Source organism: Amblyomma mixtum, chromosome 5, assembly GCF_055824585.1.
Source record: "Amblyomma mixtum isolate Tamu chromosome 5, ASM5582458v1, whole genome shotgun sequence".
In the NCBI taxonomy this organism is placed as follows: Eukaryota; Metazoa; Arthropoda; class Arachnida; order Ixodida; family Ixodidae; genus Amblyomma; species Amblyomma mixtum.
The window spans coordinates 176,297,007-176,309,917 of NC_143016.1; the positions used below are offsets into that span (position 1 = coordinate 176,297,007).

Below are 12,911 nucleotides of genomic sequence, written 5' to 3' on the forward strand. Positions count from 1 at the left end.
CCAACATCGGTTTTGGGTAATGTCGTTCGTATCGTACTTTCCGACAAAGTTGATTTTTGTTCTGCAGGGAAAGGCAGTTTGATGCCGGAGGAATTTGGATTAAAAAAAAGAAAAGTGCGCACTGAGCTCCGTTTCGCCATAACGCACTGCTTGCGCCAGCCGAGTGGTGCGACGACGACCTGCACGACGCGTAGTAGTGCATCTGCATGCGGGCCATGCCCGCACTCCGGTGTAGCGGACTGCCTGAGCATCGGTGCGGCCGGTTGCGGGCGACCCGCAAGGCGCGTCCGTCTTCCGCTGCGCGTATCGCTCGCGCCTTCCTGTCGCTTCGACACGCAGCCGTCATCCGCTGGGCGCACTCATCGGAGCGGCCGTCGAATGCGACTCGGAGACGCACAGGTGAGACTCCCTGTCTCGTATTAAGAGCGTCCTTGTCCTGCGGTCATTCAAACTATTTGCCGCTTTCCGGTAACACTGTGGTGCTAGTGTCCCATCGTGCGCAGAGCACACTACCTAGCCACGCTCTCTGACGCTCTTAGGTATGCAAGTAGATTATGAAAACTTGACAAGGTGTTGAAGGCAGAAGGAACGTTCCGCATTGGTGTTAAAATTTTTTTGTGGTCCTCTTGGACCTGCAACGCATGGTATTGTTTTCTCACACGAATCTTTTATATATAGCTTTCCGTATCATCTGATATGATTTCGGATTTGCTCTTGAGTTTCATTGTTCAAAGTTCAGCGCAACCCGATGATATACCAACCGCTTTTTTGAAACGCTAAGAAGAAAGTGTCTGAAATATTTGTGCGTTGTATTCGCGAAATCATTACGCGACTCTTCTTTACCGGGTGACTGGAGGACGGCCGAGATCAGTCCTTAGCATAAAACCGGAAGAAAGCACACGTCGAGCATTACCGACCTTTACTACTGACATCGGCATTATGCAAAAGACTTGGAGCACATAATTCATAAACATATATTATATGTCTTAGAGGAGCGCAAAGGTGGTCACAGATGTTCAGTATGGTTTCAGATGGGGATTCGCAAATAGTCCTTAATGCGTTGAGACTGTGCAGTCGTCACACAGCCGATAAATAAAGGTAAGCAAACAGACGCTATATTCATGGGTTTTCGCAAAGCTTTCGTCAAGGTATTAAGTAACAAATAATACATAAAGTAATATAAATGAAAATAGCGAGATACTTGCGTAGATCATAGGCTACCTTTCGAACAGAAGTCGACTCCTCACCTTAAACAATACTTCTTCTAGCGTTTCCAACTGGTGTATGTCGGCCGCGGTGGCTCATTGGTTAAGGCGCTCGTCTACTGAGCCAGAGTACTCGGTTTCGAACCCCACTGCGGCGGCCGTGTTTCAGTGGAGGCGAAGAAAGGAACACGTTTGTTGTGCGATCTCAGTTCCACGTTAAAGATCTCCGGATAGTCGAAGTTATTCCGTGGACCTCCGCTACGGCGCTTCTTTTGTCACTGCATCCTTTATCATTTCGCTTACGGCACGGTTCGGGTGTCCACCAAGGTATGCGAGACAAGCATTGCGCCATGCATTTGCTTTCCTCAAAAAGCAGTTTTCCCAATAGATTACTAAGGAACCATAATTATTTTTATATCTTGTTTTCTGTGACAGCGAAATTTTTGCGAAAAAGTCACTGCAGTTGTCGATCAGGTGCGTATCAACAATAACCTTGAGGATGTGATTACTTGACTGTCCATTGGAAATGTACATTAATTAAAAAGAAAACTTTTTCTTTAAACTTACACACAGCAAGAGACCTCTTCACTTTCTGTATGGTGTTAAGAACTTATCTCTATTGGAAGTAACACAGTAAAAATACTTGGACCTGTGGATAACTAGCCACCTTTCGTCGACAAAACACATAGCGCTATAGCAAATTCTTTGCGTGAATTTTTTCTTGAAGAGCACACCGAAGTAATCACAGGCTACTGTTCATTAGTTAGCGTACAATTCCATTTATTCATTTCATTACTATCAGGGCCGTTGAGGCGTTACAGATAGGAGTGGTAAGTATACTTATACATATAAAATACAATAAGGAGAGTAGTTAACATAGGTGATGAAGAAAAGAAGATCTAAAGACTTCTGGTTCAGAGATGGAGACGATGCTGGCGGGCAGGTGGTTCCAGTCTGAGCTGGTCTTGGGCAGGAAAGAATAAAAATACTGGTTAGTTCTGCAACTTGGAACACTCACTTTGAGTCGGTGATCAATGCGAGATGATACATAACTTGGAACAGCGAAAAGACTTTGTTTTAGCGATTGATTTGTGTAATATATTTTTTGGAAAGTGAAAAGTCTAGAAAGATGACGCCGGAGTGAAAGATCTGGAAGGTCTAGAGTTCTCTTCATGAGTGTGATGCTAGAGAAACGCGAGTAGTTAGACAAAATAAAACGGGCTGAACGATTCTGAATTGATTCTAAAGTGTTAATCAGTGACTTAATGTTAGGGTCCCATACAGAAGACGCATATTCTATTTTAGATCGGACGACCGTTTTGTACAGTAGTAGTTTTAAACTAACCGGAGCAAGTGAAAAGTTACGGCGAAGGAAACCAAGTATGCGATTAGCATTGTTAGTTATGTGTTGGATATGCGTTTTCCATGAGAGGTCATTGGTAATGTATACGCCAAGATACTTATATGCAGAAACAAAAGCTAAGGGCGAGTCATTTAGAATATATGGATGCGGGTTAGCTTTGTAAGGCATTCGTGTTACTTTCATTGCTTTACATTTAGATACATTAAGCTTCATTAGCCAAGTGTCGCACCAAGCAGAGAAGTTATTAATGTCAGACTGAAGAACCAAGGTATCGGATGGGCTGGAAATTTCTCTGTATATTACACAGTCGTCAGCGAACAACCTGATAGATGATGTTATGAGATCAGGAAGGTCATTAATATAGATTAGGAAAAGCAGAGGTCCTGGAACAGATCCTTGAGGAACGTCCGATGTTACTGAAGAAAGATTAGAATCATGGTCATTAACTGTTACATACGGAGTACGAGCGGCCAAAAAACATTCAATCCATTTTAATACATCACAATCTATGTTTAGTTTGCTGAGTTTGAGAAGTAGAAGAGGGTGAGACACGGTATCGAAGGCTTTAGCAAAGTCAATGAATATGCAATCAACAATCGAAGAACGATCCAAAGCTGCAAAAAGGTCGTTAGTAAATGCGATTAACTGTGTTTCACATGAATGATTTCTTCGAAAACCATGTTGATGGGGTGTGAAAAAAGAATTGGACTCAAGGTGACTCATGAGGGCAGAATAGATTACATGTTCAAGTAATTTGCATGGAATAGAAGTTAATGATATTGGTGTGTAGTTAAAAGGGCTGTGAACATCACCAGACTTGTGTACTGGAACCACCTTGCCCACCTTCCAGTCGTCAGGGAGCATGCCGGCCTGCAATGACTGAGTAAGAATTTCGGACAACATGAGTGAAGAATAAGTAATAGTGCTTTTCAACATCTTGTTGCTGATACCATCAGCACCTGCAGAGGATGACATTTTAGCACTATCAATAAGTTTCTGAATTCCCTCCCAGTCAATAGTGATGGTATCCATCAACTGGGAGTCAAAGGTAGGCATGTCGGGAAGAGTAACTGGCGTGGTTGTTACGAAAGACAGAGAAAAAGTACGATTTAATAATGTGCAACCTTCGTTTAGTGGGATCAGGGCACCTTGGTTATCTTTCAGTATCATATCTTTTTTTTGGTTTCACGTTAAGGATATTCCAGAACTTGCGTGGGATAGTAATCAGTAGACTAGGCAAGGTATTTTGAAAAAAGTTGCGTTTCGCGTTGAAAAGAGCATTTTTGTATTGTGATGCCACAGTACGATAAGCATTCCATCTCTCTGTACAGTTAGATGCTGCGCAGCGCCGAAAGATGCGTTTTTTTTGTTTAGCCAATCGTTGGTATCTGCCGTATTTATCTGGGGCCTTTCACCTGAATTAGAACGAATGCACCACAAGTGATTTAGGTTTCGTTTTTCAATTAATACTGCACTACATCTGTCAACGGGCTCTTGAAACGAAGTGCATTAACCATATGCTGAACCATATCTGTCGATTCAAGTTTTACTTTTTGCTGGTAAACGGTCAACGTAAAGTAATACTTCGCAATTTTTTGCATACTGCTCAGGTTGTAACACTAGACGCAAGAATGCCCTAGGAATAACCGTTTTGAATGCAAAGAATACCCGTTTTAAAAATTATTTTTTTGCAGAGGACAATTACGGACCGTAATAACCTTAATGACGAAATTGATAACCATAATTTTTTACTGGCGTTTGAAAAATGCCTACAAATGTTAAGTTTAGTTTAGTTTATGGGGTTTAACGTCCCAAAGCGACTAAGGCTATGAGAGACGCCGTAGTGGAGGGCTCCGGAAATTTCGACCACCTGCGGTTCTTTAACGTGCACTGACATCGCACAGTACACGGGCCTCTAGAATTTCTCCTCCAAAGAAATTCTAGCCGCCGCGGCCGGGATCGAACCCGGGAATTTGAGTGTGCATACAGGCTTGCATGTTTGATGTACGTACACCCACCCAGCTGAGATCTTGAACAAGATCGCAGTATCTAGAAAGAAAATAAAATAAATTGACTCGAATCTGGTTGCTATGCCTCTAAAACCCAGATTTTGCCTGTCACTAAGAGTCGAATATAGACAATCAGTTGTCTAGAACCTAGCTCCAACGCCACTGCGCGGTAACCTGCAGGAAGGTCACGGGTGACCTGTTTTCATTGGATCGCATCTTCAGGCACCTCGTTATATTAAAAACGCGAGCGCGAAAACGATGAACTCCTATACAGGCCCAAGATGTAGCGAGGTCGCTTCCCGCTGTTTGTTAACTCGTCCCTCACTGAACCCCGAGGAATGAGTTCTTCCAAACCACAGCTTGTCGTACCCTACATTTTTGTATTTTGCGTACTGTTATTCAAAAATACGCTTGAATATTGCGGCGAATCCTAGACCAAAAGCTTCAGAAATAGTTTCAGAAGTCCACGTGAATACGGCACCTTTTTTCTCTCTCTTGTTTCACTTCCACCTTCCTGTCTTCTCTTACGGCGCGGTTCGGCTGTCGAGGGAGACGTGAGTTAATTACTGCGCAATTTCCTTTCCTTAAAAACGAATTGAATTAGTTCCATTTGCGCTCTGCACTCTTCTTTGTAGGACATCTAGATCGCTTATGTTCCTGCATTCTGCTGGGTAATAAAATAGCCTCTTAGTTAACAAAAGAAGAAAAAACTTCTCAGCAGTAACCTGGCAGGAATGAAACGGAAGCAATAGCGCTTTATAAGAGATGCTTCCATATAAGTTTTGAACGATTCAATTGACATAGTGCTGCTTTTTCAGATAATAAAATATCGCTTTATTTCTACTGTGGTCAAGATAATCAAATAACTTTATTCTGGAAGATGATGCGACAGCACTATTCATATTTCAAAGTTGTTTTCTTAAAGATGCAAATATTAAACATTTTGTTGATGAAGGTAAATCAGAAGGCTCTAGCATATTTCCAGCGTCAAATTTCTTAAGAGTCGCTGAAAACATCAATATTATTAGCAGGTCATACTTTTGGGTTTCACGACCTATATCTATACTGGCATAAATAAAAGAACGCCTTTTATTCTGTTAGGCTTGCTGAACCATACATACGACAACAGAACGCCGGCAGCACACCTAAAGGATCTTTAAGGCGAGATCCTTTTATCGGTCATGAGTGGCGTGGACCGGATGTGTCACCCAATCCACAATCAAATCCATAGCTGTCCAACAAGCCAATCCACACTCGAACAAAGGCATGAACTATCAATGAAGAAGAACTAGTCCAGGCGGGTATCAAACGCGGGCCTGCGGCACGCGAGACGGGGACCATTCTATTGCGCCACGACGATTCGACATTTGGAGCTGAATAAAAGGCGCGTCTAGTGAATATAAAGTTGTCTTAGAAGCCTAGGTGTGTAATTTTGAGAATATAAATTACAGATTTCTCGATTTAGCGAGCACAAAAGTACAGCCTTTGTCAAAAGTTTGGAGCCTAGGGGGTTCTCTTTTTAGCCACACTGTGTCGTTCTTAATGGATCTCTAGAGCTCCAAATTTCCAGGCCATAAGAAGATTTCTGGTACTGCCTCCTACAATAAGTAGGACTTCCATGAATGCTCCTGGAGTCCCAATATAAAGCTTAGAAGTGAGCCCCTGGACTATAAACTTTTGACAAAGACTGTACATTTCCGGTAAATTTACTTCTTGCTGGGCGTGTCGTAGCGCTATCAAGCGGCACCCACTGAAAAGCCACCTGACAGTGTACGACGCTGGCCCAGCAGATGGCGCCATACTGTAAGCACAAACGCTTTCGCATTACCGCACCTAAGTTGTACCAAGTGCCTGCTTGAATTTTTTTGTATGGAGTTAATTCATTGGTTGAAGTGCCTTTGCGCATCAATAATCTTTTATAAAGTGATTTGTGGCCGCAGTGAAGCACATACTTTAAGCAGCAGCCTCTGTAGGGTGCGACATGACGGCAGGAACTGTACTCGCTCCATCTCGGGAAGTCTCTTGTATAGGGATACACTCTTTTGTGGGTATTTTAAGAAATCTCACATGAGTATAACTAGGTGGATTAACTTCGTCTGGTTTTGCCCAGAAATTTTCAGTGAAACAGTCAGGCAGAAATTCTCAAGCTTCACTACTCGAACATTTTCATGCGAGCCCACATCGCGCTTTTCCTTGCAGCAGGACAATGGCTGAGTCCGCCAGCACCACCTACTACTACTACGGCGATGCAGCGGTCAGCGTCATGGCGGTGCTGCTTCTGGCCTTTATGGTCCTCGCCGTGCTGGGGAACGCCATGGTGGTGCTCACGGTTCTCCGGCACCGGGGCATGCGCACGCGCACCAACATGTTCATCGTGAACCTGGCGGTGGCTGACATCCTGGTCGCGTTGCTCGATATGCCCGTCTCCCTGGCCACACTACTGCGGGGCGACTGGGTCATGGGCCACGCCTTCTGCCAGTTCAACGGGTTCACCATGGCGCTGCTGCTGATGTGCTCCATTCACACGCTCATGTACATGAGTGTCCACAAGTATCTGAGCATAACGCGACCCTTCAGCCACCGAGGTGAGGGCTACCGGAAGGTCGCCGTCTTCCTGGTGGCGGCATGGCTATGGCCTTTTTTCTGTGCCATCACACCTTTCCTGGGACTTACCGAGATCATCTACAAACGCGGGGCCTCGCAGTGTGGGCCAGCCTACCCTCGGAACATGAAAATGTACTCGCATTCGGCGCTTATTACGGTGACCAACTACTTCATTCCGCTCGGCGTGATGGCTTTCTGCTACGTCAACATTTTCCGGGTTATCGCCGACCACATGTCTCGCGTAAAGGCTCACATGGGACTCCACAACTCAGTCGTTCAGCAGAAGCGCATCAACATCACTCTCTTCCTGGTGCTCATCTGTTTTCTGCTCTGCTGGACTCCATACATGATCTACACGTTCTACGTGAATTCAAGAGGCAACAAGACACACGTGCCGGAGATACTTAACCCTGTGGTACGTTATCTATTATAATTTTTGCACAGTGTTTCCTCTTTATTTATGTACTCCGGGCATACTTTAGCCAAGTGAGCGCCTCAACCAGAACGAAAATACAATTAACACGGCGTACCAATTCCAGCGCTGAAAAAAAAAAGAATATGACTGGAAACCCAACCTACATAGGTCATCGTCGAAAACAAGAGCGTTTGTCTCCGCTACTCTTCTGAAGAAAAGTGCTCGTGAATACATTTTTTCCAGTTAATATTTGACACAAACGTACCTTATGCGTGTGGCGGCGGGTTTGCTTTCTGGAAAAAGTAGGATGCAAGAAAGCAAATTTAATTTAGCTGTCGCTTAAAATGCATTGAAGAAAATGGGAGTTGATTTAGTTCCCTCCGTGCTTTCAGCTTTTAAATATGATTGTGTATTGAACTGAAAACAAGGAAGAGGTTGTAGTTGGGGCTTTTTATTTAATTAAATGAGACCTCCTTACACTGAACACGTTCAAGTTGTCTTAAGTGTAAAGGCACCCTGATATTTCGGCATAGTGTAATTTAAACTTGACGGAAGATCAAAGGTATGAGATAGGTGTATGGCGCTTTGAGGGGCTGATCACAGGTCGTGCTTCTGTAGACCATAACATTCATAAGGCTCACATGAAAGTATCGAAGATTTCGTCACGCAAGGATTGCTTACTGTTAAGCGTTACGCCTTAATTGTTCTTTAACAAGTTCTGATACTGTTTTCTATCATATCACATCACTAACAGCATTGGGATTTCTTGGGCTTGTAATGCATATATGGCCATTTTTTTTGTTCAGGGCCATACCTTCATGCTTACAACATTCTTTAATAGCCACAATGCCTTGCTGCAGGAAATGATTGTCATTTCGACGAGATATTTTTACAAACTGCATTGTCAACTACAAGCCACACAGTAGACACAGCATCAGAAATCACATCAACAGAATAATTTGTATTCATTTAATGACAAGTGTCTCGGGACGCTTCTTTGGATACTCCTCAAATGTGACTTAAAAAACTTGAGCCGTCAGCTCTCACCAGAAACCTTATCGAGCTGTTCGCAGAAATCCAAATCCAAGACGTCGATTTGACCCGAGATATTCAGTTCATGTGCCAAGAAATGTGCCGCTGCCAACTCTTGCGTAGCACTAGACATACCATGCCTAAAAACATGATTAGTTGGTAGCCCCTTATATTACGACAAACTTCCAGTGTAATAAATGAACATGGCGCGCGCTGGAACTAGCAGAGTCATTACCGAGCCGAAGTGCTGATAGCTCTCAATTTACCGCTATGTTTTCACGCAGAGTTACTGGTTCGGCTACATGAACTCTGCGTGCAACCCGATAATCTACGCCTTCAGGAGTCCATCCTTCAGACACGGATACAAAGAACTTCTCTTTGGAAGTGCTGTCGAAGTCGTCAGTGCAGAGGGTAAGACAACGTGTTGGCGCAATGGTGGGTCTTTTTGAACGCTTTTTTCGTCTGATGCTGGAACACAAGGCATATAAGGCGACGCCGTCTGTAAAGTAACAAAGGGAAGAAAAAAGGGTAACAACTAGTACACCTGCATGCATAAATACTTTCATAGAAGGTCTTTATTGGAGGAGGGAGAACAAAGAATTGGAGGAAGCTTAATTAAGCTTCGCCTTTAAGAGAGGAGCGCGACAGCGTGTTGAAACGCTGCCAGGGAGTCCACGGAATCCCTCGCCCGTTCGGCGCGACGCCTTGCCCGGTGTACAAATCGTTCAGTCTTTAAGAGGCCTATCAAAATATTCACATTTGCAGCACAGCTGCTCCCCACTAGTAGTCGTAGACGGATGCGGTTCTATCATACCAATTCAGAAACGAACGACACTACTCCGACGCAGTATATCCACAGTAGCAACACACACTGCTCCACTCTAGAACTGAATGACGACTGCGGTTCATCACACCTGTTCAGAAAGGAACGACACTACTACGACACAGAAAGGTCGCCTACGTGCGCGCCACCTGCCGGGCTAGTGCAGAGCATGGCGAAGGGGGTTTTCAGTATCGCCACGTGATGGCGCTACGATTGCATGCCAAACACGGAGGAAATTTACAGGATATGCATGGTACTCGTTTAATTCCGACATCTGTAATTTATGTGCCCATAATTACTCATGTGCGCCCCAGAACAGATCTAGAAGATACGTTTCTCAGAAACCCGTGCATTCAATGGACGCGTCTTTAATCATTATCAAAAGTGGAGCCGTCGTGGCAGAGCGGAAGCGTCCCCGTCTCGAACGCCAAAGGCCGTGGTTCGATCCTGGTTTTTATGCCAAGCATATTACTCGCACAACCGAGCTCTTCCTTGCTGCGCCGCGCACGGCCGCGTAGCTACCACTTGATCTTCATCGGCGCAACACGTGATATGACGTCACAACAGCTGTGAAAGCTGGGGCCTCGTGCGCTCGCTTGCGGACGCGCAGCCTCCGCCGGCGGCCTAACTCCCGCTCCTACCGCTAGGAGATACTGACGTCACGCAAAAGGCGACGCACTCGTTGAGTCAATTGAGCCATAGAGTTAATACAACCAACTCTAGAGAAGAAGCTGCCCATTGAGCCCATACGTTCCAGTGGGCAACGCATGAACGCCGCCATCACACAACGGTTTGTGTGTGTTGCCAGCTGTTTTGACACTTTATAAATCTGGACAAAGAACGGAGTTGGAACCTGGCAACGTAGTCCGTGGGAAGATGGCGGTATGCCGAGTAGCTCTCGACTGCTCTAAACTGCTGTAAACAACGAGAAAATCGTCGCGTTTGGATCATTTTCAATGGTATGCAGTGTCGCATACCGACTGTAATTTCATATAGGTGGCTTGCGACTTCTGAATTGTTGTTTGAAGGCAAGTACCGCGATTGTGACGCGCTGGAGTGTATATCGTCTGTAGAGCGCACGGAATTTCGCATGTCCTCTGTTGTCGAGTGCAAATACACGTCGGAAATTTGCTTTGACCTCAAAAGGACGAACACAATTCGCAAAGGAAACGAATGCCCAAGGTAAATGGAGCAACTGCTCTGCCTAGTTTGTTTTGAACGTTCAGCGTTTTGTTATATTAAATGTCGAAGGTTTGTTAGAGTACCGCGGGCCTCTCGCATTTTTTTTATCTTTCTCCTTCGCCGAGAAAGACGGTGCCGTGACCTTTCTGGCGCGAGACGAGCTCATAATGGGATTTTTCGTACGCAGCAGCGCTCAGAGCTTCATCACGAACGAGTGAAACAAGGTGGAGGCAGAAATGCATGAAACAGCATGTACCGCTCGAGAAACCTTCGGTTCATGTCCACACTCTAAAAAAAAAGGTAGTTGAGGTTACTACATTTTGGGGTAGTAACGACTGTCACATATATGACTACCTAGGTAGTAACTGTACGTAGTAACTGCAAGGTAGTAACATTTACTACCTCTCAGTAACTGTACGTAGTAACTGCGAGGTAGTAACATTTACTACCTCTCGAGAGAAAACACCTTAAGAAATAATCTAATGACTTTTGACATTAGAATCTTATGCATATAAGATAGTAATAGTGCAAAATAAGAGCCAAAATAAAAAAAACGAGAAAAAAAAATAAAAATAAAAAAAAAATGCCTGCTTTGAGGAGGATTCGAACCGCCGCCCTTTGACTTTCAATCCTCAAGTTGTTTCTAACCTCTTTCGATACTTTCTATCCTCCCACGCTAACCACTACGCCACGCCACCAGACGTAAACTTGCCAACTTATGTGCCGTGATATGTGCAGCCACAGTTGTTTCTTGTTCTTTTCATTGCGTGTAAATGTAGCAGCAGCATCTACATTCTCGCACGGGACAACAATGTTGTTGAGAAGGACCTTTCAGTGGCTGATAGCCAATGACATAAGGAAATCTTCTGTGTTAACGAAAAAGAGTCTCTGCTGAGTTTTTATTGTCGACAGACATGAATACCTGACTTCGTGGTGACTTTCTAATGTGTCACAAGGAGTGCATGAACATGACATCAGAAACTCAACGCCCATTTTTGTGCATCTTGTAGTAAACCAGAAGGAAAAATGAGCACAAGTCAGGCACAATAGCTTGGGGTTGGTGAAAAAGTGCAATTAAGAAATCAAACTAAAGAATGGAACACATACGCGCTGCTTATATTGTATTGAAAACAAAAAACAGCACTGGCAATTTTGTTAGATTTGCTGCCAATTAGGAAACCCTTTTCATTATATAAAAACATGGGGAATTGAGTAGCAATGTCACCGGGAATGTTAGTATACGTATACATGTGCATATTCCGATCAACCATTTCCAGATCAAGGTAGTAATGGATACTACCAGGGTTATAATGAGGTAGTACAAGTGTAGTAACTGCCAAAAAACGTAGTAACAGCAGAAGTTACTACCTTGTTACTACTTAATTTTCTTTCGAGGTAGTAACAAGGTCGTAGCAACATAGTACATAGGTAGTAAGGGTTAAAAAAAGGTGGTAACAGCAGCCGTTACTACGTTTTCACTACCTTTTTTTCTAAGAGTGCAGCATAGTGCGCATTAAATTGTGGGTGCTTGGTTGGTTGTTGTGGTGGGTTTTTGGTTATTATCTGTTTTTGTGTTGTCTTTTTAGGTTTATGACTGCTTTTGCTTCTAATTAATGACACTGCTTTTTTGCTGAGATATTTTTTATTCCTCTGTTTGGTTTCAAAACCCATTTATCAGAAGCTTGTGCCGCAAGTACTTTATAGGCACGGGATAAGAAGGGTCCTGCGATTACATGCATGCTGACTTGTTTTCATGCCGATTTCCTGCCACTGGCTGTGTTCGGAGCAATAATGCGCGGTCAGATGCTTGAGCTGAGGATCATAAGTGTGCCTCTTGTCCGTAAAATAAACAGTTGGTAGACTGCGCGTCCTTCTTCTTGTGCCGTTGTCGTTGCGCGGCCGTTTATTTCAACAGTGTTACCTTAATTACCGCACGCATTTTTGATGAAAAACGTAATAAAGCGCATTTAAGCAAGAACACCTGCATCCTTTATAAGTAGCGCCAATGTGTTCTCTGTCAAGCAGATTGAGGCAATGGCGTTAAGAAAGCAGAATGCCGTGAAAAAGTAAACGACTGCAAGGTTCATTCGCTTGGTGTCATCCGGCTTTGAAGATAGTTCCAAGAGCGGGAGATTTTCATTCACACGATTTACAGTACACAGTTGTCGTGAAAGGTACATATGTATCTCTTCCCACGTTTACTCACAAATGATGCAAAGTGCCCGATCCTTTTGGAGCTTTTGCCATGCATCAAGGCACGAACGTGGCATCGCGGTGA

At 44.1% G+C, this 12,911-nt stretch overlaps 1 protein-coding gene across 2 annotated transcripts in view; it reads left to right on the forward strand.

Moving 5' to 3' along the window:
* Positions 1–295: 295 nt before the first annotated feature.
* Positions 296–12,911, forward strand: part of LOC149344790 (melatonin receptor type 1C-like) — a 145,418-nt gene continuing 132,802 nt past the window's right edge. Inside the window, exons 1-3 of one of the 2 annotated variants that reach the window (XM_089546391.1) lie at positions 296–399; positions 6,777–7,596; positions 8,913–9,039. In XM_089546391.1, the coding sequence (XP_089402517.1) occupies positions 6,784–7,596; positions 8,913–9,039 (940 nt within the window). In that variant the 5' untranslated portion in view covers positions 296–399; positions 6,777–6,783. The remainder of the gene's footprint in view (positions 400–6,776; positions 7,597–8,912; positions 9,040–12,911) is intronic. The other variant, XM_089546392.1, reaches the window with a different exon arrangement.